The 26050-nt window shown below is 41.2% G+C and overlaps 2 protein-coding genes across 2 annotated transcripts in view; both read left to right on the top strand.

Moving 5' to 3' along the window:
- The first annotated feature begins 665 nt into the window (after positions 1-665).
- Positions 666-10166, top strand: LOC120979870 (mucin-2-like). The gene is made up of 11 exons (XM_040408829.1): positions 666-3563; positions 3908-3966; positions 4740-4888; positions 6029-6346; positions 6668-6847; positions 7055-7290; positions 7366-8166; positions 8511-8569; positions 9348-9496; positions 9896-10036; positions 10126-10166. The coding sequence occupies exons 1-11, from the start codon at positions 666-668 to the stop codon at positions 10164-10166; spliced, it is 5031 nt and encodes a 1676-aa protein (XP_040264763.1).
- Positions 10167-11295: 1129 nt separating this feature from the next.
- The window catches only part of LOC120979871 (mucin-3A-like), a 33626-nt gene continuing 18871 nt past the window's right edge, over positions 11296-26050 (top strand). The window contains exons 1-6 of the mRNA XM_040408830.1: positions 11296-11595; positions 12786-12844; positions 13251-13399; positions 21155-22818; positions 24010-24068; positions 24475-24623. Coding sequence (XP_040264764.1) covers positions 11296-11595; positions 12786-12844; positions 13251-13399; positions 21155-22818; positions 24010-24068; positions 24475-24623 — 2380 coding nt within the window. The remainder of the gene's footprint in view (positions 11596-12785; positions 12845-13250; positions 13400-21154; positions 22819-24009; positions 24069-24474; positions 24624-26050) is intronic.

Raw genomic sequence — 26050 nt, forward strand, 5'->3', positions numbered from 1 at the left:
CCAGAAAAGTAAGAGTTTTTTTTTAACCAATTGCAAGATCATTATATTTTACAATAAGAAATAACTCAACTTTCAGTCTTTGATTCTGGTGTGAGGAGGAGCTGGCTAATGACTGAATTACAGTAAATTAGCGCACATGTAAAATGCTACCAGAAATGCAAAACCAATTTATGAGATATTTAGAGACATTAAGAATGAAAAAATGTAATATTTTATTTTTATTTTACACTCCAGGTGATAGAATAAACTCCAGTACAACCACTACCACACCAATTACTAGTACTGAGCCGACAACCACAGGGGTACTGACCACCACACAGCCTACAACAACTATAGAGCCAAAAAGTACCACTGAATCTCCAACACCAGAGTCTGTAACAACCACTAAATCTACAACTAGAGCACTTTCAAAACCCACAGAACTAATATCAACCATCGAGCCACAAACAAGTACTAAAACTCAAACAACCACAGAGCTTCCAACAACTACAGAGTCTCCAACAACTACAGAGTTTACAATAACTACAGAGCCACCAACAACCACAGAGCTTTCAACAACTACACGGTCACTATCAACTACAGGGTTTAAAATAACTACAGATTCACCAACAACCACAGATTCTCTAACAACTTCAGAGTCTCCAACAACTACAGAGTTTCCAAAAATGACAGACTATTCAACAACTACAGAGTTTATAACAACTACAGAGTCTCCAACAACTACAATATCTCCAACAAGTACAGAGTCTTCAACAACAACAGAGTCTCCAACAACTACAATATCTCCAACAAGTACAGAGTCTCCAACAACTTTAGAGTCTCCAACAACTTTAGAGTCTCCAACAACCATAGAATCTTCAACAACCATAGAATCTCCAACAACTACGGTGTTTCCAACAACCACAGAGTCTACCACAACTAGAGAGTCTACAACAACTACAGAGTTTCAAATAACTGCAACCTCAGAGTCTCCAACAATGTCAAATTCTCTAACAACCATAGAATCTCCAACAACTACAGAATCTCCAACAACTACGGTGTTTCCAACAACCACAGAGTCTCCAACAACTACAGAGTTTATAACAACCACAGAGTCTACCACAAATAGAGAGTCTACAACAACTCCGGAGTTTCCAATAACTACAGATTCTCCAACAACTACAGAATCTCCAACAACTACAGAAATTACAACAATTACAGAGTCACTAACAACTACAGAGTCTCCAACAACGTCAAATTCTCTAACAACCATAGAATCTCCAACAACTACAGAATCTCAAACAACTATGGTGTTTCCAACAACTACAGAGTTTATAACAACCACAGAGTCTACCACAAATACAGAGTCTCCAACAACTACGGAGTTTCCAATAACTACAGATTCTCCAAAAACGTCAGAGTCTCCAACAACTACAGAATCTCCAACAACTACAGAAATTACAACAATTACAGAGTCACTAACAACTACAGAGTCTCCAACAACGTCAAATTCTCTAACAACCATAGAATCTCCAACAACTACAGAATCTCCAACAACTATGGTGTTTCCAACAACCACAGAGTCTCCAACAACTACAGAGTTTATAACAACCACAGAGTCTACCTCAAATACAGAGTCTCCAACAACTACAGAATCTCCAACAACTACAGAAATTACAACAATTACAGAGTCACTAACAACTACAGAGTCTCCAACAACCAGAGAGTCTCCAACAACTACAGATTCTCCAAAAACTTCAGAGCCTCCAACAACTACAGAATCTCCAACAACTACAGTGTTCCCAACAACCACAGAGTCTCCAACAACTACAGAGTTTATAACAACCACAAAGTCTTCAACAACTACAGAGATTACAATTACAGAGTCACAAGCAACTACAGAGTTTATAACAACTACAGATTTTACAAAAACTACAGAGTTCACAACAAATAAAGAGTCTCCAACAACTACAGAGTTTCCAATAACTAAAGACTCTTCAACAGCTACAGAGATTACAACAATTACAGAGTCAATAACAACTAGAGATTCTTCATCAACCACAAAATCTCCAACAACCACAGATTTTCCAACAACTTCAGAGTCTCCGACAACTACAGAGTCTCCAGCAACTATTGTGTCTCCAAAAACCACAGAGTCTCCAACAACTACAGAGTTTATAACAACCACATACTCTCCAACAACTACAAAGTTTCCATTAACTACAGACTCTTCAACAACTACAGAGATTACAGCAACTACAGAGTCTCCAACAACTACAGAATCTCCGACAACTACAGAGTCTCCAAAAACCACAGAGTCTCCAACAACTTCAGAGTCTCCAACAACCATAGAGTCACCAAAAACTACAGAGTCACCAAAAACTACAGAGTCACCAAAAACTACAGAGTCAGCAACAACTACAGATTCTCCAACAACTTCAGAGTCTCCAACAACTTCAGAGTCGCCAACAACTACAGAGTCTCCAACAACCACAGAATCTCCAACAACTACGGTGTTTCCAACAACCACAGAGTCTCCAACAACTACAGAGTTTATAACAACCACAGAGTCTTCAATAACTACAGAGATTACAATTACAGAGTCACAAACAACTACAGCTTCACAAGTTCCAACAACAGAATATACAACAACTTCACAGGCTGAAACAACCACAGTAGCTACAGCAACTGCACTTGCTGCAAACACCACAGAAGCTACAACAGCTTCACAGGCTGAAAAAAACACAGAAGCTATAGCAACTTCACAGTCTCCAACTACCACAGAAACTACAACAACTTCACAGGCTTCAACAATCACAGAATCTCCAACAACCTTACAGTCTGAAACAACAACAGAAGCTACAACAACTTCACAGGCTCCAACAACCACAGAAGATACAACAACTTTACAGGCTATCACAACTTCACAGGCTGAAAAAACCACAGAACTTACAACAACTTCACAGGCTGCAACAACTACAGAACCTACAACAACCTCAAAGCTTCAGACTACCACAGAATATACAACAACTTCTCAGGCTACAAGAAACATAGAAGCTACAATAACTTCACAGGATTCAACAACCACAGAAGCTGCAACATCTTCTCAGGCAACAACAATAGAATCTTCAACAACTTTACTAGCTGAAACAAGCACAGAAGCTACCACAACTTCAGAGGATGAAACAACCACAGAAGATACAACTTCAGAGGCTGAAACAACCACAGTAGATAGATCAACTTCACAGGCTCCAACAACCACAGAATATGAATCAACCATGTCAAAGGTTGCAACAACAGAACTTACGACTACACAAGCTCCAAGTAGAACAAAGCCTTCAACAACAGAGACAATGACAACCACAGAACCTACAACATCCACCCAGGCTCTAACAACCACAGAACCTGCAACAACAGAACTAACAACAACCCCTGCATCTACAACAACCACAGAGCAACCACCAACATCAGAGCCTCTAAAAACAAATATGACTTTTAGACTACCTGACATTAAATTTAGCAATGATCTCACTAACAGCAGCTCCGAGGAATTCCAGAAACTACGAAGAGAAATAGAGCTAGCTGTAAGTAACATAATCATATTCTTAACTACACCTGACGAGATGGAAGCGTAATGGTGTACATATACTGCGGAAGTTATACCGATTATTTACAAAGGCAACATATACACTAATATTTATATTATCATTCTTACAATGGGTCAGCATCACTGTGCGGGGAATAAACTATGACAGGGTCACAGTTGCAAACCAAATGCTGGGGGCTCTTCTTTCTTCTGATTATTGTTTCACTTTACATAGTAAGTCATAGTGTAATGAAATCCCTTTACAGACTTGCTGTGATGGCAGATGTCAGGCTTCACTTGTTATACATTGGTTTTATTTCTCATTACTTTGTGTCTCCGTAGATCCAGAATATCCTACAGACAAAGTTTGAGAATTTGAATGTCTCTGTAATCTCATTCAGGTGAGTAAAACCTCTGACACGTGATGTGTTATATGTGGGGGGGAAAAATGTGCAAATTTTTGCAAAATTCCACAGTGACAGTGACTATACTTTATGATATTATTATCTTCTGATTTTCTATTTTAATAGCTTTGTGTTGCTGTGTGGGAGGGGAGCCCTGACCAAGAAATACACTCCCCCAGTAATGCAAACAGATTGTAGGTGGATATAACAATGACCCTCCCAGGATGTCTGCTCAAGATAAAGGGTCTGCTTAAGGGCTTGCGCATGGCCATTGTGGTTTGGTGGCCATATTGCGGCCCGCATACGGCGGGTCCGCAATACACGGGCACCGGGCGGTGTTCACTTGAATGGGTCTGCAATCACGGAGATGCGGAATGGAAGCACGGATCGGAACCCCACGGAAGCACTACGGAGTGCTTCCGTGGTGTTTCTATCCGTGACTCCGCACTGCAAAAAAATAGAACTTGCTCTATTTTTCTGAGGTGCGGACAGATAATGGACCCATTCAAATTGAATGGGTCTCGATCTGTCCCGGCCACCGCACGGACGTTGCTCGTGCATTGGGGGCCACAAATTGCGGTCCCCAGTGCACGGAACGGAACCACAATGGCCGTGTGAATAAGCCCTAAAGTAGAGGATCCCTTTAACGCTCTGGGGGTGTTGTCCCTTTATGATGACGGCAGGGTAGTGGGCATCTGAAACAAACACATGAATCTGTGTATAATGAGAGTCTCTGATCTTATGTATGTTAATTATCTTATGTTTATCAGCCCTGGATCGGTGATCGTCATCTTACAAATCCTCTTTCCCGATGGCACTGTGGTGACTATTGCAGATATTCAAGCCTTGTTTGATGAAGTGAGGAGGACTGGCATGCTCGGAAACCTGACAGTGGATGCTTTCAGCATTGCATTTAATGGTAATAACAGATATAGCCTTACACATCATAGAATATTATTATTGTTTCATGGCTCAGAACAAGCCATAAATTCTCTTTTAAGGATCTTGACTGTGTCCCAGCAGTAGGTTTGATGTCATATAGTCAGTCCTTAGAGCTAAGATCTTGTCCGAGTTTATTGGAAACAGGTTATAATAGATGCCATGCCGGTTTTTGTCATATCATGTAATATATAGCACAGATTTCCTTCAGTGACAAGTCCTGGATACATTTGTCTTATCAGAATTCTAGGAAGTGTTATGGTAATTTGCAGCTCATATCTTTTAGGGCTCTTTCACACTTGCGTTGTTTTGTTCCGGCATAGAGTTCAGTCGTCGGGGCTCTATGCTGGAAGAATCCTGATCAGGATTATCCTAATGCATTCTGAATGGAAAGAAATCCGTTCAGGATGCATCAGGATGTCTTCAGTTCCGGACCGGAACGTTTTTTGGCCGGAGAAAATACCGCAGCATGCTGCGCTTTTTGCTCCCGCCAAAAATCCTGAACACTTGCCGCAAGGCCGGATCCGGAATTAATGCCCATTGAAAGGCATTAATCCGGATCCGGCCTTAAGCTAAACGTCGTTTCGGCGCATTACCGGATCCGACGTTTAGCTTTTTCTGAATGGTTACCATGGCTGCCAGGACGCTAAAGTCCTGTTTGCCATGGTAAAGTGTAGTGGGGAGCGGGGGAGCAGTATACTTACCGTCCGTGCGTCTCCCGGGGCGCTTCAGAGTGACGTCAGGGCGCCCCACGCGCATGGATGACGTGATCACATGGATAACGTCATCCATGCGCATGGGGCGCTCTGACGTCATTCTGGAGCGCCCCGGGAGCCGCACGGACGGTAAGTACACTGCTCCCCCGCTCCCCACTACTACTATGGCAACCAGGACTTTAATAGCGTCCTGGCTGCCATAGTAACACTGAACGCATTTTGAAGACGGATCCGTCTTCAAATGCTTTCAGTTCACTTGCGGTGTTACGGATCCGGCGGGCACCTCCGGCAAATGGAGTACACGACGGATCCGGACAACGCAAGTGTGAAAGAGACCTAAGACAAGTGATCATTCTAATTTTCCTATTAAATAATTATTGTATTGTATGTTCTATGTTTTATAGGTACACAGTTATTGATGCCAACAAGCACTCAGTCCATGACAACAACAGAGACAATGGCAACCACAGAAGCTACAACAACTTCACAGGCTGAAACAACCACAGAACTTGCAACATCTTCACAGGCTCCAACAACCACAGAAGATACCACTTCAAATGTTTTAACTACCACCAAAGCAACAACAAATTCACAATCTGAAACAACCACAGAAGCTACATCAATTTCACAGGCTTTAACAATGACAGAATCTACCACAATCTTACAGTCTGAAACAACAACAGAAGCTACAACATCTTCACAGGCTCCAACAACCACAGAAGGTACAACAACTTCACAGGCCCTAACAACCCCAGAACCTCCATCAACTTCACAGGCTAAACCAACCACAGAACTTACAACTACTTCACAGGCTACAACAACCACAGAACCTACAACTACTTCACAGTCTCCAACTTCCACAGAAACTATAACAACTTCACAGGCTTCAACAATCACAGCAGCTACAACAACTTCACAGGCTGAAACAACCAAAGAAACTACAGCAACTTCCCAGGCAACAATAACCACAGACCCTACATCAACTTCACAATCTGAAGCAAACACGGAACTTACAACTTCACAGGCTACAACAACCACAGAAGGAACAACTTCACAGGCCCTAACAACCACAGAACCTACATCAACTTCAAAGGCTGAACCAACCACAGAATTTACAACTACTTCACAGGCTACAACAACAACAACAGAATCTTCAACCACTTCACAGGCTGAAACAACAACAGAGGCTACAACATCTTCACAGGCTCCAACAACCACAGAAGGTGCAACAACTTCACAGGCCCTAACAACCGCAGAACCTACATCAACTTCACAGGATCAACCAACCACAGAACTTACAACTACTACACAGACTACAACAACAGAACCTACATCAACTTCACAGGCTGAAACAACCACAGAACCTACAACTGTTTCACAAGCTACAACAACAGAATCTGCAACAACTTCACAGGCTACAACAACCACAGAAGGAACAACTTCACAGGCCCTAACAACCACAGAACCTACATCAACTTCACAGGCTGAACCAACCACAGAATTTACAACTACTTCACAGGCTACAACAACAACAGAATCTTCAACCACTTCACAGGCTGAAACAACAACAGAGGCTACAACATCTTCACAGGCTCCAACAACCACAGAAGGAGCAACTTCACAGGCTCTAACAACCACAGAGCCTACATCAACTTCACAGGCTGAACCAACCACAGAACTTATAACTACTTCACAGGCTACAACAACAACAACAGAACCTACGACCACTTCACAAGCTGAAACAACAACAAAATCTGCAACAACTTCACAGGCTGAAACAACCACAGAATTTACAACTACTTCACAGGCTACAACAACAACAGAATCTTCAACCACTTCACAGGCTGAAACAACAACAGAGGCTACAACATCTTCACAGGCTCCAACAACCACAGAAGGTGCAACAACTTCACAGGCCCTAACAACCACAGAACCTACATCAACTTCACAGGATCAACCAACCACAGAACTTACAACTACTACACAGACTACAACAACAACAGAACCTACATCAACTTCACAGGCTGAAACAACCACAGAACCTACAACTGTTTCACAAGCTACAACAACAGAATCTGCAACAACTTCACAGGCTGAAACAACCACAGAATTTACAACTACTTCACAGGCTACAACAACAACAACAGAATCTACAACCACTTCACAGGCTGAAACAACAACAGAGGCTACAACATCTTCACAGGCTCAAACAACCACAGAAGGTGCAACAACGTCACAGGTCCTAACAACCACAGAACCTACATTAACTTCACAGGCTGAACCAACCACAGAACTTACAACTACTTCACAGGCTACAACAACAACAGAACCTACATCAACTTCACAGGCTGAAACAACCACAGAACCTGCAACAACAGAACCAACAACCCCTGCATCTACAACAACCACAGAGCAACCACCAACATCAGAGCCTCTAAAAACAAATATGACTTTTAGACTACCTGACATGAAATTTAGCAATGATCTCACTAACAGCAGCTCCGAGGAATTCCAGAAACTACGAAGAGAAATAGAGCTAGCTGTAAGTAACATAATCATATTTTTAACTACACCTGACAATATGGAAGCGTAATGGTGTACATATACTGCGGAAGTTATACCGATCATTTACAAAGACAACATATACACTATTATTTATATTATCATTCTCACAATGGGTCAGCATCACTGTGCGGGGAATAAACAGTGACAGGGTCACAGTTGCAGACCAAATGCTGGGGGCCCTTCTTTCTTCTGATTATTGTTTCACTTTACATAGTAAGTCATAGTGTAATGAAATCCCTTTACAGACTTGCTGTGATGGCAGATGTCAGGCTTCACTTCTTATACATTGGTTTTATTTCTCATTACTTTGTGTCTCCGTAGATCCAGAATATCCTACAGACAAAGTTTGAGAATTTGAATGTCTCTGTAATCTCATTCAGGTGAGACATGTGATGTGTTATATGTGGGGGGGGGGGGGGGGATATGGACATTTTTGCAAAATTACACAGTGGCAGTGACTATACTTTATGATATAATTATCTTCTGATTTTCTATTTTAATAGCTTTGTGTTGCTGTGTGGGAGGGGAGCCCTGACCTAGAAATACGCTCCCCCAGTAATGCAAACAGATTGTAGGTGGATATAACAATGACCCTCCCAGGATGCCTGCTCAAGATAAAGAGGCTGCTTAAGGGCTTGTCCACGGCCATTGTGGTTCTGTGGCATACGGCGGGTCCGCAAAACACGGGCACCGGTCCGTGTGCACTCCGCATCACGGATGTGGACCCATTAACTTGAATGGGTCTGCAATCACAGAGATGCGGAACTGAAGCACGGATCGGAACCCAACGGAAGCACAACGGAGTGCTTCCGTGGTGTTTCTGTCCGTGCCTCCGCACTGCAATAAAATAGAACTTGCTCTATTTTTTTGAGATGCGGACGGATCATGGACCCATTCAAATTGAATGGGTCTCGATCCGTCCCGGTCACCGCACGGACATTGCCCGTACATTGGGGACCGCAAATTGCGGTCCCCAATGCATGGAACTGAACCACAATAGGTGTGAATAAGCCCTAAAGTAGAGGATCCCTTTAACGATCTGGGGATGTTGTCCCTTTATGATGACGGCAGGGTAGTGGGAATCTGAAACAAACACATGAATCTGTGTATAATGAGAGTCTCTGATCTTATGTATGTTAATTATCTTATGTTTATCAGCCCTGGATCGGTGATCGTCATCTTACAAATCCTCTTTCCCGATGGCACTGTGGTGACTATTGCAGATATTCAAGCCTTGTTTGATGAAGTGAGGAGGACTGGCATGCTCGGAAACCTGACAGTGGATGCTTTCAGCATAGTATTTAATGGTAATAACAGATATAGCCTTACACATCAAAGAATATTAGACAAGGGGTATAATAGAAGTCTTATCTGATGGCCAAAGACATGAATGGCTTTAGATAATATTATAATAATAATATGATAATATTGTAATATCTCTATGACACAACTATGAGTTGTCAGTCCTTAGAGCTAAGACCTTGTCCGCCTTTATTGGAAACAGGTTATAATAGATACCATGCCGGCTTTTGTCATATCATGTAATATATAGCACAGATTTTCCTTTAGTGACAAGTCCTGGATACATTTGTCTTATCAGAATTCTAGGAAGTGTTATGGTAATTTGCAGCTCATATTTTTAAGACAAGTGATCATCTAATTTTCCTATTAAATAATTATTGTATTGTATGTTCTATGTTTTGTAGGTACACAGTTATTGATGCCAACAAGCACGCAGTCCATGACAACAACAGAGACAATGGCAACCACAGAACTTACAACATCTTCACAGGCTGAAACAACCACAGAACTTACAACATCTTCACAGGCTGAAACAACCACAGAAGGTGCAACAACGTCACAGGTCCTAACAACAACAGAACCTACATCAACTTCACAGGCTGAACCAACCACAGAACTTACAACTACTTCACAGGCTACAACAACAACAGAATCTACAACAACGTCACAGGCTGAAACAACCACAGAATTTACAACTACTTCACATGCTACAACAACAACAGAATCAACAACCACTTCACAGGCTGAAACAACCACAGAATTTAGAACTACTTCACAGGCTACAACAACAGAATCTTTAACCACTTCACAGGCTGAAACAACAACAGATGCTACAACATCTTCACAGGCTCCAACAACCACAGAAGGTGCAACAACTTCACAGGCCCTAACAACCACAGAAACTACATCAACTTCACAGGATGAATCAACCACAGAACCTACAACTGTTTCACAAGCTACAACAATAGAATCTGCAACCACTTCACAGGCTGAAACAACCACAGAATTTAGAACTACTTCACAGGCTACAACAACAGAATCTTTAACCACTTCACAGGCTGAAACAACAACAGATGCTACAACATCTTCACAGGCTCCAACAACCACAGAAGGTGCAACAACTTCACAGGCCCTAACAACCACAGAAACTACATCAACTTCACAGGATGAATCAACCACAGAACCTACAACTGTTTCACAAGCTACAACAATAGAATCTGCAACAACTTCACAGGCTGAAACAACCACAGAATTTACAACTACTTCACAGGCTGAAACAACCACAGAATTTACAACCACTTCACAGGCTGAAACAACAACAGAGGCTACAACATCTTCACAGGCTCAAACAACCACAGAAGGTGCAACAACGTCACAGGTCCTAACAACCACAGAACCTACATCAACCTCACAGGCTGAACCAACCACAGAACTTACAACTACTTCACAGGCTACAACAACAACAGAACCTACATCAACTTCACAGGCTGAACCAACCACAGTACTGACAACTTTTTCACACGCTACAACAACAGAAATGACATCAAATTTACAGGCTGAAACAACCACAGAATTTACAACCACTTCACAGGCTGAAACAACAACAGTAGCTACAGCAACTGCACTGGCTGCAAACACCACAGAAGCTACAACAGCTTCACAGGCTGAAACATCCACAGAAGCTATAGCAACTTCAGAGTCTCCAACTACCACAGAAACTACAACAACTTCACAGGCTTCAACAATGACAGAATCTACAACAACCTTACAGTCTGAAACAACAACAGATGCTATAACAACTTCAATGGCTCCAACAACCACAGACGATACAACAACTTCACAGGCTCCAGCAATAGAAACTACAACTTCACAAGCTTCAACTACCACACAGTTTTCAACACCAACAGAGACAATTATAAGTACAGAACTAAAAACAACAGAACTAACAACCTCTACATCTACAACTACCCTAGAGCCTCCGCCATTAATAGGGCCTCCAAAAGCAAATATGACTTTTACACTACCTGACATGGAATTTAGCAGTAATCTCACTAACAGCAGCTCAGAGGAATTCCAGAAGCTACAGAGCGAAATAGAGCTAGCTGTAAGTAACATAATCATATTCTGAAATGCTATACAGTATACCCCTTTGAGTACAATTTTTTTTTGTGATGTAATTTTACTCATTTTGGGCTAAAATTAATTTGACACAAAGGGTTAACTCTCTGGCTATGTGAATTGTACTTTCACATTGTGCTGGTCATCTAATAAACCTTTTCTCTAAATTACTAAAATTTCATAAACACTTAGTTAAGCCACATGCTTATCAGTAAGATAAGAATTGAGTTATAATGAGTGTTTTTAGAGGTCAGAGACCAGAGATAAGGAGTCATCAGCTGAGAAGCCTGATGGGACAAAGTAAAAATTCAGAGCCTGCTACTAGAGAATCTCAAGGCCGCACAAAGAAAAAAGCTCCAAAATGTTTAATAAACACTGATTGAAAAAAAATTATTTATAGCTCAAAGTGGGTAAAATGCAATAATAAAACAATTGCCCCCAAAGCAATGTACCTGACAAGATAGAATATTAATGGTGTACAAATAGTCTAGAAATTATATCGATAATTTACAGAGGTTATATATCAATTTTTATTTATCTTATTATTACAAAGGGTCGGTCAGCATCATTGTGCGGGGAATAATCCCTGACAGGGTCACAATGCTAAATTGGCCCCTTCTTTCTCTTGATAGTTGGAGTGTCTTTATATCATATGTCATATTGTCATGATACATTTTTCTTTATGATGTTGTGCCATTACATACACTTATCCCCTATTACTGGAAGGGATCAAACTATCACAGTGACCAATGATGGTCTGACCGCTGGGGTCCCGTGGATCATGTTTTCCCCTATTTGAATGAAGTGGCAGTCATACATTTTCCCTTGTGCTTCATTAAACTTTATGGGACTACCGGAGGTCTCCGAGTACAACCGTTAGACTATCTCCATCGTTCCATAGAGTTGAATAGAGTGCAAGCACACATGTGTGGCTGCTAATCCATTTAAAAGGGTGAAAACAGGGCCCCTGGTTTTGAGATCAACTGGGCCAAGTGGTAAGAACCCCACCAATCAGACACTTATCCTCTAACCTCTGGATAAAACGTAAGTGTTTGTAATTGGACGACCTCTTTAAGCACAGAAGCCTAATCCCGCTCCAGCAGTCTTGTTGTAATGACAGATGTCAGGATCTATATGTACATTGGTTTTATTTCACGTTATTTCGTCTCCCCGCAGATCCAGAATATCCTACAGCAAAAGTTTGGGAATTTGAATGTCTCTGTGATCTCATTCAGGTGAGTAAAACCATTGACATGTGTGACATGTTATAGTCTGAGGAAAACATGGGCATTTTACAAAGATGGACATTGGTGGTGATTACACTCTATGATGTAATTATCTTCTGATTTTCCCTTTATAATAGCTTTGGGTTGTGCAGCTCTGTGGGAAGGGAGCCCTGATCAAGAAATTAGCCCCCAGTAATGCAAACAGATTGTAGGTGGATCCTGCAACAACCCCTCCCTCGGGGGAACCTGCTCAATGAAAAGTGGATTGTTTGAAGTAGAGGAATCCTTCAACACTATAGGATTGCTCGCCCCATATGATAGCTGCAGGGTGGTGGCAGCTGATATAAACTCATGAATCTGTGTATAATGGACTCTCTGATTTTCCATATATTAAGTCTTTTCTTATCTTTATCAGACCTGGATCGGTGATCGCCGTCTTAGAAATCATCTTTCCCAATGGCACTGTGGTGAACATTACAGATATACAAGCCTTGTTTGATGAAGTAAGGAGGACTGGCATGCTCGGAAACCTGACAGTGGATCCTTTCAGCATTACCTTTAATGGTAAAAATGGATTTGGTTCAACACATTCATATACATTAGACAAGAATGATTTGTAATGTATTGATTTTTTAGTTTTTTTTCATATTGTATCTTTTCTTGGCTGGAGCTCACCTTTACTGAAACATAGCTCCAAATATCCTATAGGTATTGATAACATTACTTCTGATTCAAGCCACCAGTAGAGAGATTACAACATACAGATGTATACAGCCACCACTAGAAGGAGCTCAGAAGATTACTCCATACAGATATATACAGCCACCACTAGAGGGATCTCAGGAGATTACTAAATACAGATATATACAGACACCACTAGAGGGATCTCAGGAGATTACTACATACAGATATATGCAGCCACCACTAGAGGGAGCTCAGGCGGTTACTGCATACAGATGTATACAGCCACCACTGGAGGGAGTTCAGAAGGTTACTGCATACATATATATACAGCCTCCACTAGGGGGAGCTCAGGAGATTACTGCATACACATATATACAGCCTCCAATAAAGGGAGCTCAGGAGATTACTGCATACAGATATATACAGCCACCACTAAGGGGAGCTCAGGAAATTACTGCATACAGATATATACAGCCACCACTAGAGGGAGCTCAGGAGATTACTACATACAGATATATACAGCCACCACTAGAGGGAGCTCAGGAAATTACTGCATACAGATATATACAGCCACCACTAGAGGGAGCTCAGGAGATTACTACATACAGATATATACAGCCACCACTAGAGGGAGCTCAGGAGATTACTACATACAGATATATACAGCCACCACTAGAGGGAGCTCAGGAGATTACTACATACAGATATATATAGCCTCCACTAGAGGGAGCTCAGGAAGTTGTTGTAGTTTCTGTGGTAGTTGGAGACTCTGAAGTTGCTATAGCTTCTATGGTTGTTTCAGCCTGTGAAGCTGTTGTAGCTTCTGTGGTGTTTGCAGCAAGTGCATTGCTGTAGCTACTGTGGTTGTTTCAGCCTGTGAAGTGGTTGTAGATTCTGTTGTTGTTTCAGCCTGTGAAGTGGTTGTAGATTCTGTTGTTGTTGTTGTAGCCTTTGAAGTAGTTGTACGTTCTGTGGTTGTTGCAGCCTGTGAAGTTGTTGAAGGTTCTATGGTTGTTAGAGACCGTGAAGTTTTTGTAAATTCTGTGATTGTTGAAGCCTGTGAAGTTCTTGTTAATTTTGGGGTTGTTTTAGTTGATGAAGTTGTTGTAGCTTCTGTGGTTGTTGACCCCTGTAATGTTGTTGTATATTCTGTTGTTGGAACTTATGATGCTGTAGTTGTTTGTGACTCTATAATTATAATCTCTATAGTTGTTGAAGACTCTGTGGGTGTTATAAACTCTGTAGTTGTTTGTGACTCTGTAATTGTAATCTCTGTAGTTATTGAAGACTCTGTAGTTGTTATAAACTCTGTAGTTGTTGGAGACTCTGTGGTTGTTGGAAACACCGTAGTTGTTGGATATTCTGTAGTTGTTGGAGACTCTGTAGTTGTTGGCGACTCTGAAGTTGTTGGAGACTCTGAAGTTGTTGGAGAATCATGCTAATTTTCCTATTAAATAATTATTGTATTGTATGTTCTATGTTTTGTAGGTACACAGTTATTGATGCCAACAAGCACGCAGTCCATGACAACAACAGAGACAATGGCAACCACAGAAGCTACAACAAATTCACAGGCTGAAACAACCACAGAACTTACAACATCTTCACAGGCTATAATAACCACAGAAGCTACAACATCTTCACAGGCTCCAACAACCACAGAAGCTACCACTTCACATGTTTTAACTACCACCAAAGCAACAACAAATTCACAATCTGAAACAACCACAGAAGCTACATCAATTTCACAGGCTTTAACAATGACAGAATCTACCACAACCTTACAGTCTGAAACAACAACAGAAGCTACAACATCTTCACAGGCTCCAACAACCACAGAAGGTACAACAACTTCACAGGCCCTAACAACCCCAGAACCTCCATCAACTTCACAGGCTAAACCAACCACAGAACTTACAACTACTTCACAGGCTACAACAACAGAACCTACATCAACTTCACAGGCTGAACCAACCACAGAACCTACAACTACTTCACAGTCTCCAACTATCACAGAAACTACAACAACTTCACAGGCTTCAACAATCACAGCAGCTACAACAACTTCACAGGCTGAAGCAAGCACAGAACCTACAACAACTTCACAGGCTACAACAACCACAGAAGAAACAACTACACAAGCCCTAACAACCACAGAACCTACATCAACTTTACAGGCTGAACCAACCACAGAATTTACAACTACTTCACAGGCTACAACAACAACAGAATCTACAACCACTTCACAGGCTGAAACAACAACAGAGGCTACAACATCTTCAAAGGCTCCAGCAACCACAGAAGGTGAAACTTCACAGACCCTAACAACTACAGAACCTACATCAACTTCACAGGCTGAACCAACCACAGAACTTACAACTACTTCACAGGCTACAACAACAACAGAATCAACAACCACTTCACAGGCTGAAACAACCACAGAATTTAGAACTACTTCACAGGCTACAACAACAGAATCTTCAACCACTTCACAGGTTGAAACAACAACAACAGAGGCTACAACATCTTCACAGGCTCAAAAAACCACAGAAGGTGCAACAACTTCAGAGGCCCTAACAACCACAGAAACTACATCAACTTCACAGGATGAACCAACCACAGAACTTACAACTACTTCACAGGCTACAACAACAACAGAATCTACAACCACTTCACAAGCTGAAACAACAACAGAATCTGCAACAACGTCACAGGCTGAAACAACCACAGAATTTACAACTACTTCACAGGCTACAACAACAGAATCTTCAACCACTTCACAGGCTGAAACAACAACAGATGCTACAACATCTTCACAGGCTCCAACAACCACAGAAGGTGCAACAACTTCACAGGCCCTTACAACCACAGAAACTACATCAACTTCACAGGATGAACCAACCACAGAACCTACAACTGTTTCACAAGCTACAACAATAGAATCTGCAACAACTTCACAGGCTGAAACAACCACAGAATTTACAACTATTTCACAGGCTACAACAACAACAGAATTTACAACCACTTCACAGGCTGAAACAACAACAGAGGCTACAACATCTTCACAGGCTCAAACAACCACAGAAGGTGCAACAACGTCACAGGTCCTAACAACCACAGAACCTACATCAACTTCACAGGCTGAACCAACCACAGAACTTACAACTACTTCACAAGCTACAACAACAGAACCTACATCAACTTCACAGGCTGAACCAACCACAGTACTTACAACTTTTTTACAAGCTACAACAACAGAAATTACATCAAATTTACAGGCTGAAACAACCACAGAATTTACAACCACTTCACAGGCTGAAACAACAACAGTAGCTACAGCAACTGCACTGGCTGCAAACACCACAGAAGCTACAACAGCTTCACAGGCTGAAACATCCACAGAAGCTATAGCAACTTCAGAGTCTCCAACTACCACAGAAACTACAACAACTTCACAGGCTTCAACAATGACAGAATCTACAACAACCTTACAGTCTGAAACAACAACAGAAGTTACAACAACTTCAATGGCTCCAACAACCACAGACGATACAACAACTTCACAGGCTCCAGCAATAGAAACTACAACTTCACAAGCTTCAACTACCACACAGTTTTCAACACCAACAGAGACAATTATAAGTACAGAACTAAAAACAACAGAACTAACAACCTCTACATCTACAACTACCCTAGAGCCTCAGCCAATATCAGGGCCTCCAAAAGCAAATATGACTTTTACACTACCTGACATGGAATTTAGCAGTAATCTCACTAACAGCAGCTCAGAGGAATTCCAGAAGCTACAGAGCGAAATAGAGCTAGCTGTAAGTAACATAATCATATTCTGAAATGCTATACAGTATACCCCTTCGAGGACAATTTTTTTTAGTGATGTCATTTTACTCATTTTGGGCTAAAATAAATTTTGACACAAAGGGTTAACTATCTAGCTTTGTGAATTGTACTTTCACATTGTGCTGGTCATCTAATAAACCTTATCTCTAAATTACTAAAATGTCATAAACACTTAGTTAAGCCACATGCTTATCAGTAAGATAAGAATTGAGTTATAATGAGTGTTTTTAGAGGTCAGAGACCAGAGATAAGGAGTCATCAGCTGAGAAGCCTGATGGGACAAAGTAAAAATTCAGAGCCTGCTACTAGAGAATCTCAAGGTCGCACAAATAAAAAAGCTCCAAAATCTTTAATAAACACTGATTTATAGCTCAAAGTGGGTAAAATGCAATAATAAAACAATTGCCCCAAAGCAATGTACCTGACAAGATAGAAGATTAATGGTGTACAAATAGTCTAGAAATTATACCGATAATTTACAGAGGTTACATATCAATTTTTATTTATCTTATTATTACAAAGGGTCGGTCAGCCTCATTGTGCGGGGAATAATCCCTGACAGGGTCACAATGCTAAATTGGCCCCTCCTTTCTCTTGATTGTTGGAGTGTCTTTATATCATATGTCATATTGTCATGATACATTTTTCTTTGTATAGAAAGGACCGGCACTCGCTCTGGTAGTAATTTTCAAGTAATTTTAATGGTCACATGTCATGTATGTGACCATTAAAATCACTTGAAAATTACTACCAGAGCGAGTGCCGGTCCTTTCTATACAAGTACGTGCGGACCTTCCCTGGACACGCGCACCGCATCACTGACAGCGGAGTGCCGCCTGTATCTTCTTTGGACATTTTTCTTTATGATGTTGTGCCATTACATACACTTATCCCCTATTACTGGAAGGGATCTAACTATCACATTGACCAATGATGGTCTGACCGCTGGGGTCCCGTGGATCATGTTTTCCCCTATTTGAATAAAGTGGCAGTCACACATTTTCCCTTGTGCTTCATTAAACTTTATGGGACTACCGGAGGTCTCCGAGTACAACCGTTAGACTATCTCCATCAGTTCCATAGAGTTAAATAGAGTGCAAGCACACATGTGTGGCTGCTGCTCCTTTTAAATGGGTGAAAACAGGGCCCCTGTTCTTGAGATCGACTGGACCACGTGGTAAGAACCCCACCAATCAGACACTTATCCTCTAACCTCTGGATAAAACGTAAGTGTTTGCCTAATTCCGCTCCAGCAGTCTTGTTGTAATGACAGATGTCAGGATCTATATGTACATTGGTTTTATTTCTCGTTATTTTATCTTTCCGCAGATCCAAAATATCTTACAGCAAAAATTTGGGAATTTGAATGTCTCTGTAATCTCATTCAGGTGAGTAAAACCATTGACATGTGTGACATGTTATAGTCTGAGGAAAACATGGGCATTTTACAAAGATGGACATTGGTGGTGATTACACTCTATGATGTAATTATCTTCTGATTTTCCCTTTATAATAGCTTTGGGTTGTGCAGCTCTGTGGGAAGGGAGCCCTGATCAAGAAATTAGCCCCCAGTAATGCAAACAGATTGTAGGTGGATCCTGCAACAACCCCTCCCTCGGGGGAACCTGCTCAATGAAAAGTGGATTGTTTGAAGTAGAGGAATCCTTCAACACTATAGGATTGCTCGCCCCATATGATAACTGCAGGGTGGTGGCAGCTGATATAAACTCATGAATCTGTGTATAATGGACTCTCTGATTTTCCATATATTAAGTCTTTTCTTATCTTTATCAGACCTGGATCGGTGATCGTCGTCTTAGAAATCATCTTTCCCAATGGCACTGTGGTGAACATTACAGACATACAAGCCTTGTTTGATGAAGTAAGGAGGACTGGCATGCTCGGAAACCTGACAGTGGATGCTTTCAGCATTACCTTTAATGGTAAAAATGGATTTGGTTCAACACATTCATATACATTAGACAAGAATGATTTGTAATGTATTGATTTTATTGTATCTTTTCTTGGCTGGAGCTCACCTTTACTGAAACATAGCTCCAAATATACTATAGGTATTGATAACATTACTTCTGATTCAAGCCACCAGTAGAGAGATTACAACATACAGATATATACAGCCACCACTAGAAGGAGCTCAGAAGATTACTCCATACAGATATATGCAGCCACCACAAGAGGGAGCTCAGGAGATTTTTTACATACAGCTATATATACAGACACCACAAGAGGGAGCTCTGGAGATTAATACATACAGATATATACAGCCTCCACTAGAGGGAGCTCAGGAGATTACTGCATACAGATATATATATACAGCCACCACTAGAAAGAAGAAAGATATCAGGAGATTACTACATTCAGATATATAGAGCCACCATTAGGGGAGCTCGGGAGATTACTGCATACAGATATATACAGCCACCACTAGAGGGAGCTCAGGAGATTACTACATACAGATATATACAGCCACCACTAGAGGGAGCTCAAGAGGTTTTTACATACAGATATATACAGCCACCACTAGAGGGAGCTCAGGAGATTACTGCATACAGATATATGCAGCCAACACTAGAGGGAGCTCGGGAGAATACTACATACAGATATATACAGCCTACACTAGAGGGAGCTCAGGACATTACTACATACAGATATATGCAGCCAACACTAGAGGGAGCTCGGGAGAATACTACATACAGATATATACAGCCACCACTAGAGAGAGCTCAGGAGATTACTACATACAGATATATACAGCCTCCACTAGAGGGAGCTCAGAACATTACTACATACAGATATATACAGACACCACTAGAGGGAGCTCAGGAGATTACTACATACAGATATATACAGCCACCACTAGAGGGAGCTCAGGAGATTACTACATACAGATATATACAGCCTCCACTAGAGGGAGCTCAGGAGATTACTACATACAGCTATATACAGCCACCACTAGAGAGAGCTCAGGAGATTACTACATACAGATATATACAGCCTCCACTAGAGGGAGCTCAGAACATTACTACATACAGATATATACAGACACCACTAGAGGGAGCTCAGGAGATTACTACATACAGATATATACAGCCACCACTAGAGGGAGCTCAGGAGATTACTACATACAGATACATACAGCCACCACTAGAGGGAGCTCAGGACATTACTACATACAGATATATACAGACACCACTAGAGGGAGCTCAGGAGATTACTGCATACAGATATATACAGCCTCCACTAGGGGAGCTCAGGATATTACTACATACAGATATATACAGCCTCCACTAGATGGAGCTCAGGACATTACTACATACAGATATATGCAGCCTTCACTAGAGGGAGCTCAGGAGATTACTGCATACAGATATAAACAGCCTCCACTAGATGGAGCTCAGGAGATTACTACATACAGATGTATACAGCCATTATTATGGGAAGCTCAGGAACTTACTGCATACTGAAGTATTATAGAGTTAAGTGTACAACAGTATCTATAGGCTTCTAAGCTCCTCTAATGGTAGGTGCAAGCAGATAGTACTTCCTTATTTTACAATATGTCTATACAGAAGATTTGGAGATTTGTGTCAGATAAATGATTTTCTGGAAACAAAAAGATATATTAAAAATGAATCAGCGCAGAATATTGGACTTAATTATGATTTTCTAGACTGAAAATTGCCTTATCAGAATTTTAGGCTGTGCTATGGTTTTAGGCACCCTGTACCCCTAAGACAACTGTTTTATATTTTATAGGTTCAACTGTATTTTTTCTACCAACAACCACTCAGCCCTCTCAGTCTATGACATCTGTCACAACAACATCTGAAGTTCCTACCACTCCAAGCATTACCATACCTGAAGCCACCACTACCCCAAGTGCCACCACAATACCTGGAGTTACCACTGCAACATCTGAAGTTACCCCCACAACAAATGAAGTCACTACTACAACATTTGAAGTTACAACCACACCAAATAACATCACAACTCCTGGAGTTGAAACTACACCTAGTGTCGCTACAACACCTGAGGTCACCACTACACCAAGTACCACCACAACACCATTGATGACCACTACACCTGTGGCCACCCCTACAGCAGGTGCCACCACAACTATTTTGGTCACCACTACACCTGTGATTTCCACCGCACCAGATGCCACCACAAGTACTTTGGTCACCACTGTACCTCTGGTCAGCACTACAGCAGGTGCCACCACAACACCATTGGTGACAACTACACCTGTGGTCACCACTACACCGGCTGCCACCACAACTACTTTGTTCACCACCACACCTACAACTTCACAGGCTGAAACAACCATTGAATCTACAACATCACTGTCTGCAACAACCTCAGAAGCTACAACAACAGAAATTACAACTCCTCAAGCTTCAACTACAACACAGTCTTCAACAACAGAGACAATGACAACCACAGAATCTAAAACAACTTCACAGCCTACAACAATGACAGAGATAATGACAACCACAGAACCTACAACAAATTTACAAGCTTCAACAACCACAGAAGCTACAACACCTTTACAGGGTAAAACCACAGAATCTATTACAACTTCACAGGCTCCAGCCACCACAGAACCTACAACAATTTCACAGGCTACAACAAACACAGAATCAACTACAATGTCACAGTCTCCAACAACCTCAGAAGCAACAGCAACTTCACAGGCTGAAACAACGATGGAATTTACAATAACTTCACTGGCTCCAACTACAATACAAGCTACAACAGCTTCACAGTCTCCAACAACCACAGAAGCTACAACATCTTCCCAGGCTGAAACACCTATAGAATCTTCAATAACTTCACAGACTACAACAATGACAGAATCTTCAACAACTTCACAGGCTGAAACAACCACACAAGCTACAACACCTTCACAGACTTCAATAACCACTAATGCTACAACTTCACAGGCTCCAACAACCACAGAATCGACAGCAACTTCCCAGGCTGAAACACCCATAGAATCTACAATAATTTCACAGACTACAACAATTATAGAATCTACAATAACTTCACAGGCTGAAACAACCACAGCATCTACAACAACATCACAGGCCCCAACAATTACAGAAGCTACAACAACTTCACAGAATAAACCAACCACAGAAGATACAACACCTTCACAGGCTCCAGCAATAGAAACTACAACTTCACAAGCTTCAACTACCACACAGTTTTCAACACCAACAGAGACAATTATAAGTACAGAACTTACAACAACAGAACTAACAACCTCTACATCTACAACTACCCTAGAGCCTCAGCCAATATCAGGGACTCTAAAAGCAAATATGACTTTTACACTACCTGACATGGAATTTAGCAGTAATCTCACTAACAGCAGCTCAGAGGAATTCCAGAAGCTACAGAGCGAAATAGAGCTAGCTGTAAGTAACATAATCATATTCTGAAATGCTATACAGTATACCCCTTCGAGGACAATTTTTTTTTGTGATATAATTTTACTCATGTTGGGCTAAAATTAATTTTGTCACGAAGGGTTAACTATTTAGCTTTGTGAATTGTACTTTCACATTGTGCTGGTCATCTAATAAACCTTATATCTAAATTACAAAAATGTCATAAACACTTAGTTAAGCCACATGCTTATCAGTAAGATAAGAATTGAGTTATAATGAGTGTTTTTAGAGGTCAGAGACCAGAGATAAGGAGTCATCAGCTGAGAAGCCTGATGGGACAAAGTAAAAATTCAGAGCCTGCTACTAGAGAATCTCAAGGCCGCACAAAGAAAAAAGCTCCAAAATCTTTAATAAACACTGATTGAAAAATATATATTTGTAGCTCAAAGTGAGTAAAATGCAATAATAAAACAATTGCCCCAAAGCAATGTACCTGACAAGATAGAAGATTAATGGTGTACAAATAGTCTAGAAATTATACCGATAATTTACAGAGCTTACATATCAATTTTTATTTATATTATTATTACAAAGGGTCGGTCAGCATCATTGTGCGGGGAATAATCCCTGACAGGGTCACAATGCTAAATTGGCCCCTTCTTTCTCTTGATTGTTGGAGTGTCTTTATATCATATGTCATATTGTCATGATACATTTTTCTCTATGATGTTGTGCCATTACATATACTTATCTCCTATTACTGGAAGGGATCTAACTATCACAGTGACCAATGATGGTCTGACCGCTGGGGTCCCGTGGATCATGTTTTCCCCTATTTGAATAAAGTGGCAGTCACACATTTTCCCTTGTGCTTCATTAAACTTTATGGGACTACCGGAGGTCGCCGAGTACAACCGTTAGACTATCTCCATCAGTTCCATAGAGTTGAATAGAGTGCAAGCACACATGTGTGGCTGCTGATCCATTCAAATGGGTGAAAACAGGGCCCCTGTTCTTGAGATTGACTGGGCCAAGTGGTAAGAACCCCACCAATCAGACACTTATCCTCTAACCTCTGGATAAAACGTAAGTGTTTGTAATTGGACGACCTCTTTAAGCACAGAAGCCTAATCCCGCTCCAGCAGTCTTGTTGTAATGACAGATGTCAGGATCTATATGTACATTGGTTTTATTTCACGTTATTTCGTCTCCCCGCAGATCCAGAATATCCTACAGCAAAAGTTTGGGAATTTGAATGTCTCTGTAATCTCATTCAGGTGAGTAAAACCATTGACATGTGTGACATGTTATAGTCTGAGGAAAACATGGGCATTTTACAAAGATGGACATTGGTGGTGATTACACTCTATGATGTAATTATCTTCTGATTTTCCCTTTATAATAGCTTTGGGTTGTGCAGCTCTGTGGGAAGGGAGCCCTGATCAAGAAATTAGCCCCCAGTAATGCAAACAGATTGTAGGTGGATCCTGCAACAACCCCTCCCTCGGGGGAACCTGCTCAATGAAAAGTGGATTGTTTGAAGTAGAGGAATCCTTCAACACTATAGGATTGCTCGCCCCATATGATAACTGCAGGGTGGTGGCAGCTGATATAAACTCATGAATCTGTGTATAATGGACTCTCTGATTTTCCATATATTAAGTCTTTTCTTATCTTTATCAGACCTGGATCGGTGATCGCCGTCTTAGAAATCATCTTTCCCAATGGCACAGTGGTGAACATTACAGATATACAAGCCTTGTTTGATGAAGTAAGGAGGACTGGCATGCTCGGAAACCTGACAGTGGATGCTTTCAGCATTACCTTTAATGGTAAAAATGGATTTGGTTCAAGACATTCATATACATTAGACAAGAATGATTTGTAATGTATTGATTTTTTTGTTTTTTTCTTATTGTATCTTTTCTTGGCTGGAGCTCACCTTTACTGAAACAGAGCTCCAAATATTCTATAGGTATTGATAACATTACTTCTGATTCAAGCCACCAGTAGAGAGATTACTACATACAGATATATACAACCACCACTAGAGGGAGCTCAGGAGATTACTTCATACAGATATATACAGCCACCACTAGAAGGAGCTCAGAAGATTACTCCATACAGATATATACAGCCACCACTAGAGGGAGCTCAGGAGATTACTTCATACAGATATATACAGCCACCACTAGAGGGAGCTCAGGAGATTACTGCATACAGATATATACAGCCTCCACTAGAGAGAGCTCAGGAGATTACTACATACGGATATATGCAGCCACCACAAGAGGGAGCTCAGGAGATTACTACATACAGATATATACAGCCACCACTAGAGGGAGCTCAGGAGATTACTACATACAGATATATACTGCCACCACTAGAGGGAGCTCAGGAGATTACTGCATACACATATATACAGTCACCACTAGAGGGAGCTCAGGAGATTACTACATACAGATATATACAGCCTCCACTAGAGGGAGCTCAGGAGATTACTGCATACAGATATATATACAGCCACCACTAGAAAGATATCAGGAGATTACTACATACAGATATATGCATCCAACACTATAGGGAGCTCAGGAGATTACTGCATACAGATATATACAGCCTCCACTAGAGGGAGCTCAGGATATTACTACATACAGATATATACTGCCACCACTAGAGGGAGCTCAGGAGATTACTGCATACACATATATACAGTCACCACTAGAGGGAGCTCAGGAGATTACTACATACAGATATATACAGCCTCCACTAGAGGGAGCTCAGGAGATTACTGCATACAGATATATATACAGCCACCACTAGAAAGATATCAGGAGATTACTACATACAGATATATAGAGCCACCACTAGGGGAGCTCGGGAGATTACTGCATACAGATATATACAGCCACCCCTAGAGGGAGCTCAAGAGGTTTTTACATACAGATATTTACAGCCTCCACTAGAGGGAGCTCAGGTCATTACTACATACAGATATATGCATCCAACACTAGAGGGAGCTCAGGAGATTACTGTTACAGATATATACAGCCTCCACTAGATGGAGCTCAGGAGATTACTGCATACAGATATATACAGCCTCCACTAGGGGAAGCTCAGGAGATTACTACATACAGATATATACAGCCACCACTAGAGGGAGCTCAGGACATTACTACATACAGATATATGCAGCCTTCACTAGAGGGAGCTCAGGAGATTACTGTTACAGATATATACAGCCTCCACTAGATGGAGC

Source organism: Bufo bufo, chromosome 9 (assembly GCF_905171765.1).
Source record: "Bufo bufo chromosome 9, aBufBuf1.1, whole genome shotgun sequence".
In the NCBI taxonomy this organism is placed as follows: domain Eukaryota; kingdom Metazoa; phylum Chordata; class Amphibia; order Anura; family Bufonidae; genus Bufo; species Bufo bufo.

Excerpts from the sequence above, each read along its gene's own strand:
- LOC120979870 (XM_040408829.1), top strand. The coding sequence starts at position 666 with ATGACAGACTATTCAACAACTACAGAGTTTATAACAACTACAGAGTCT. Across the intron at positions 6,347-6,667 it reads GGCTCCAACAACCACAGAAG|GAACAACTTCACAGGCCCTA; the intron begins GTACAACAACTT and ends CAACCACAGAAG. Across the intron at positions 8,570-9,347 it reads GTCTCTGTAATCTCATTCAG|CCCTGGATCGGTGATCGTCA; the intron begins GTGAGACATGTG and ends TATGTTTATCAG.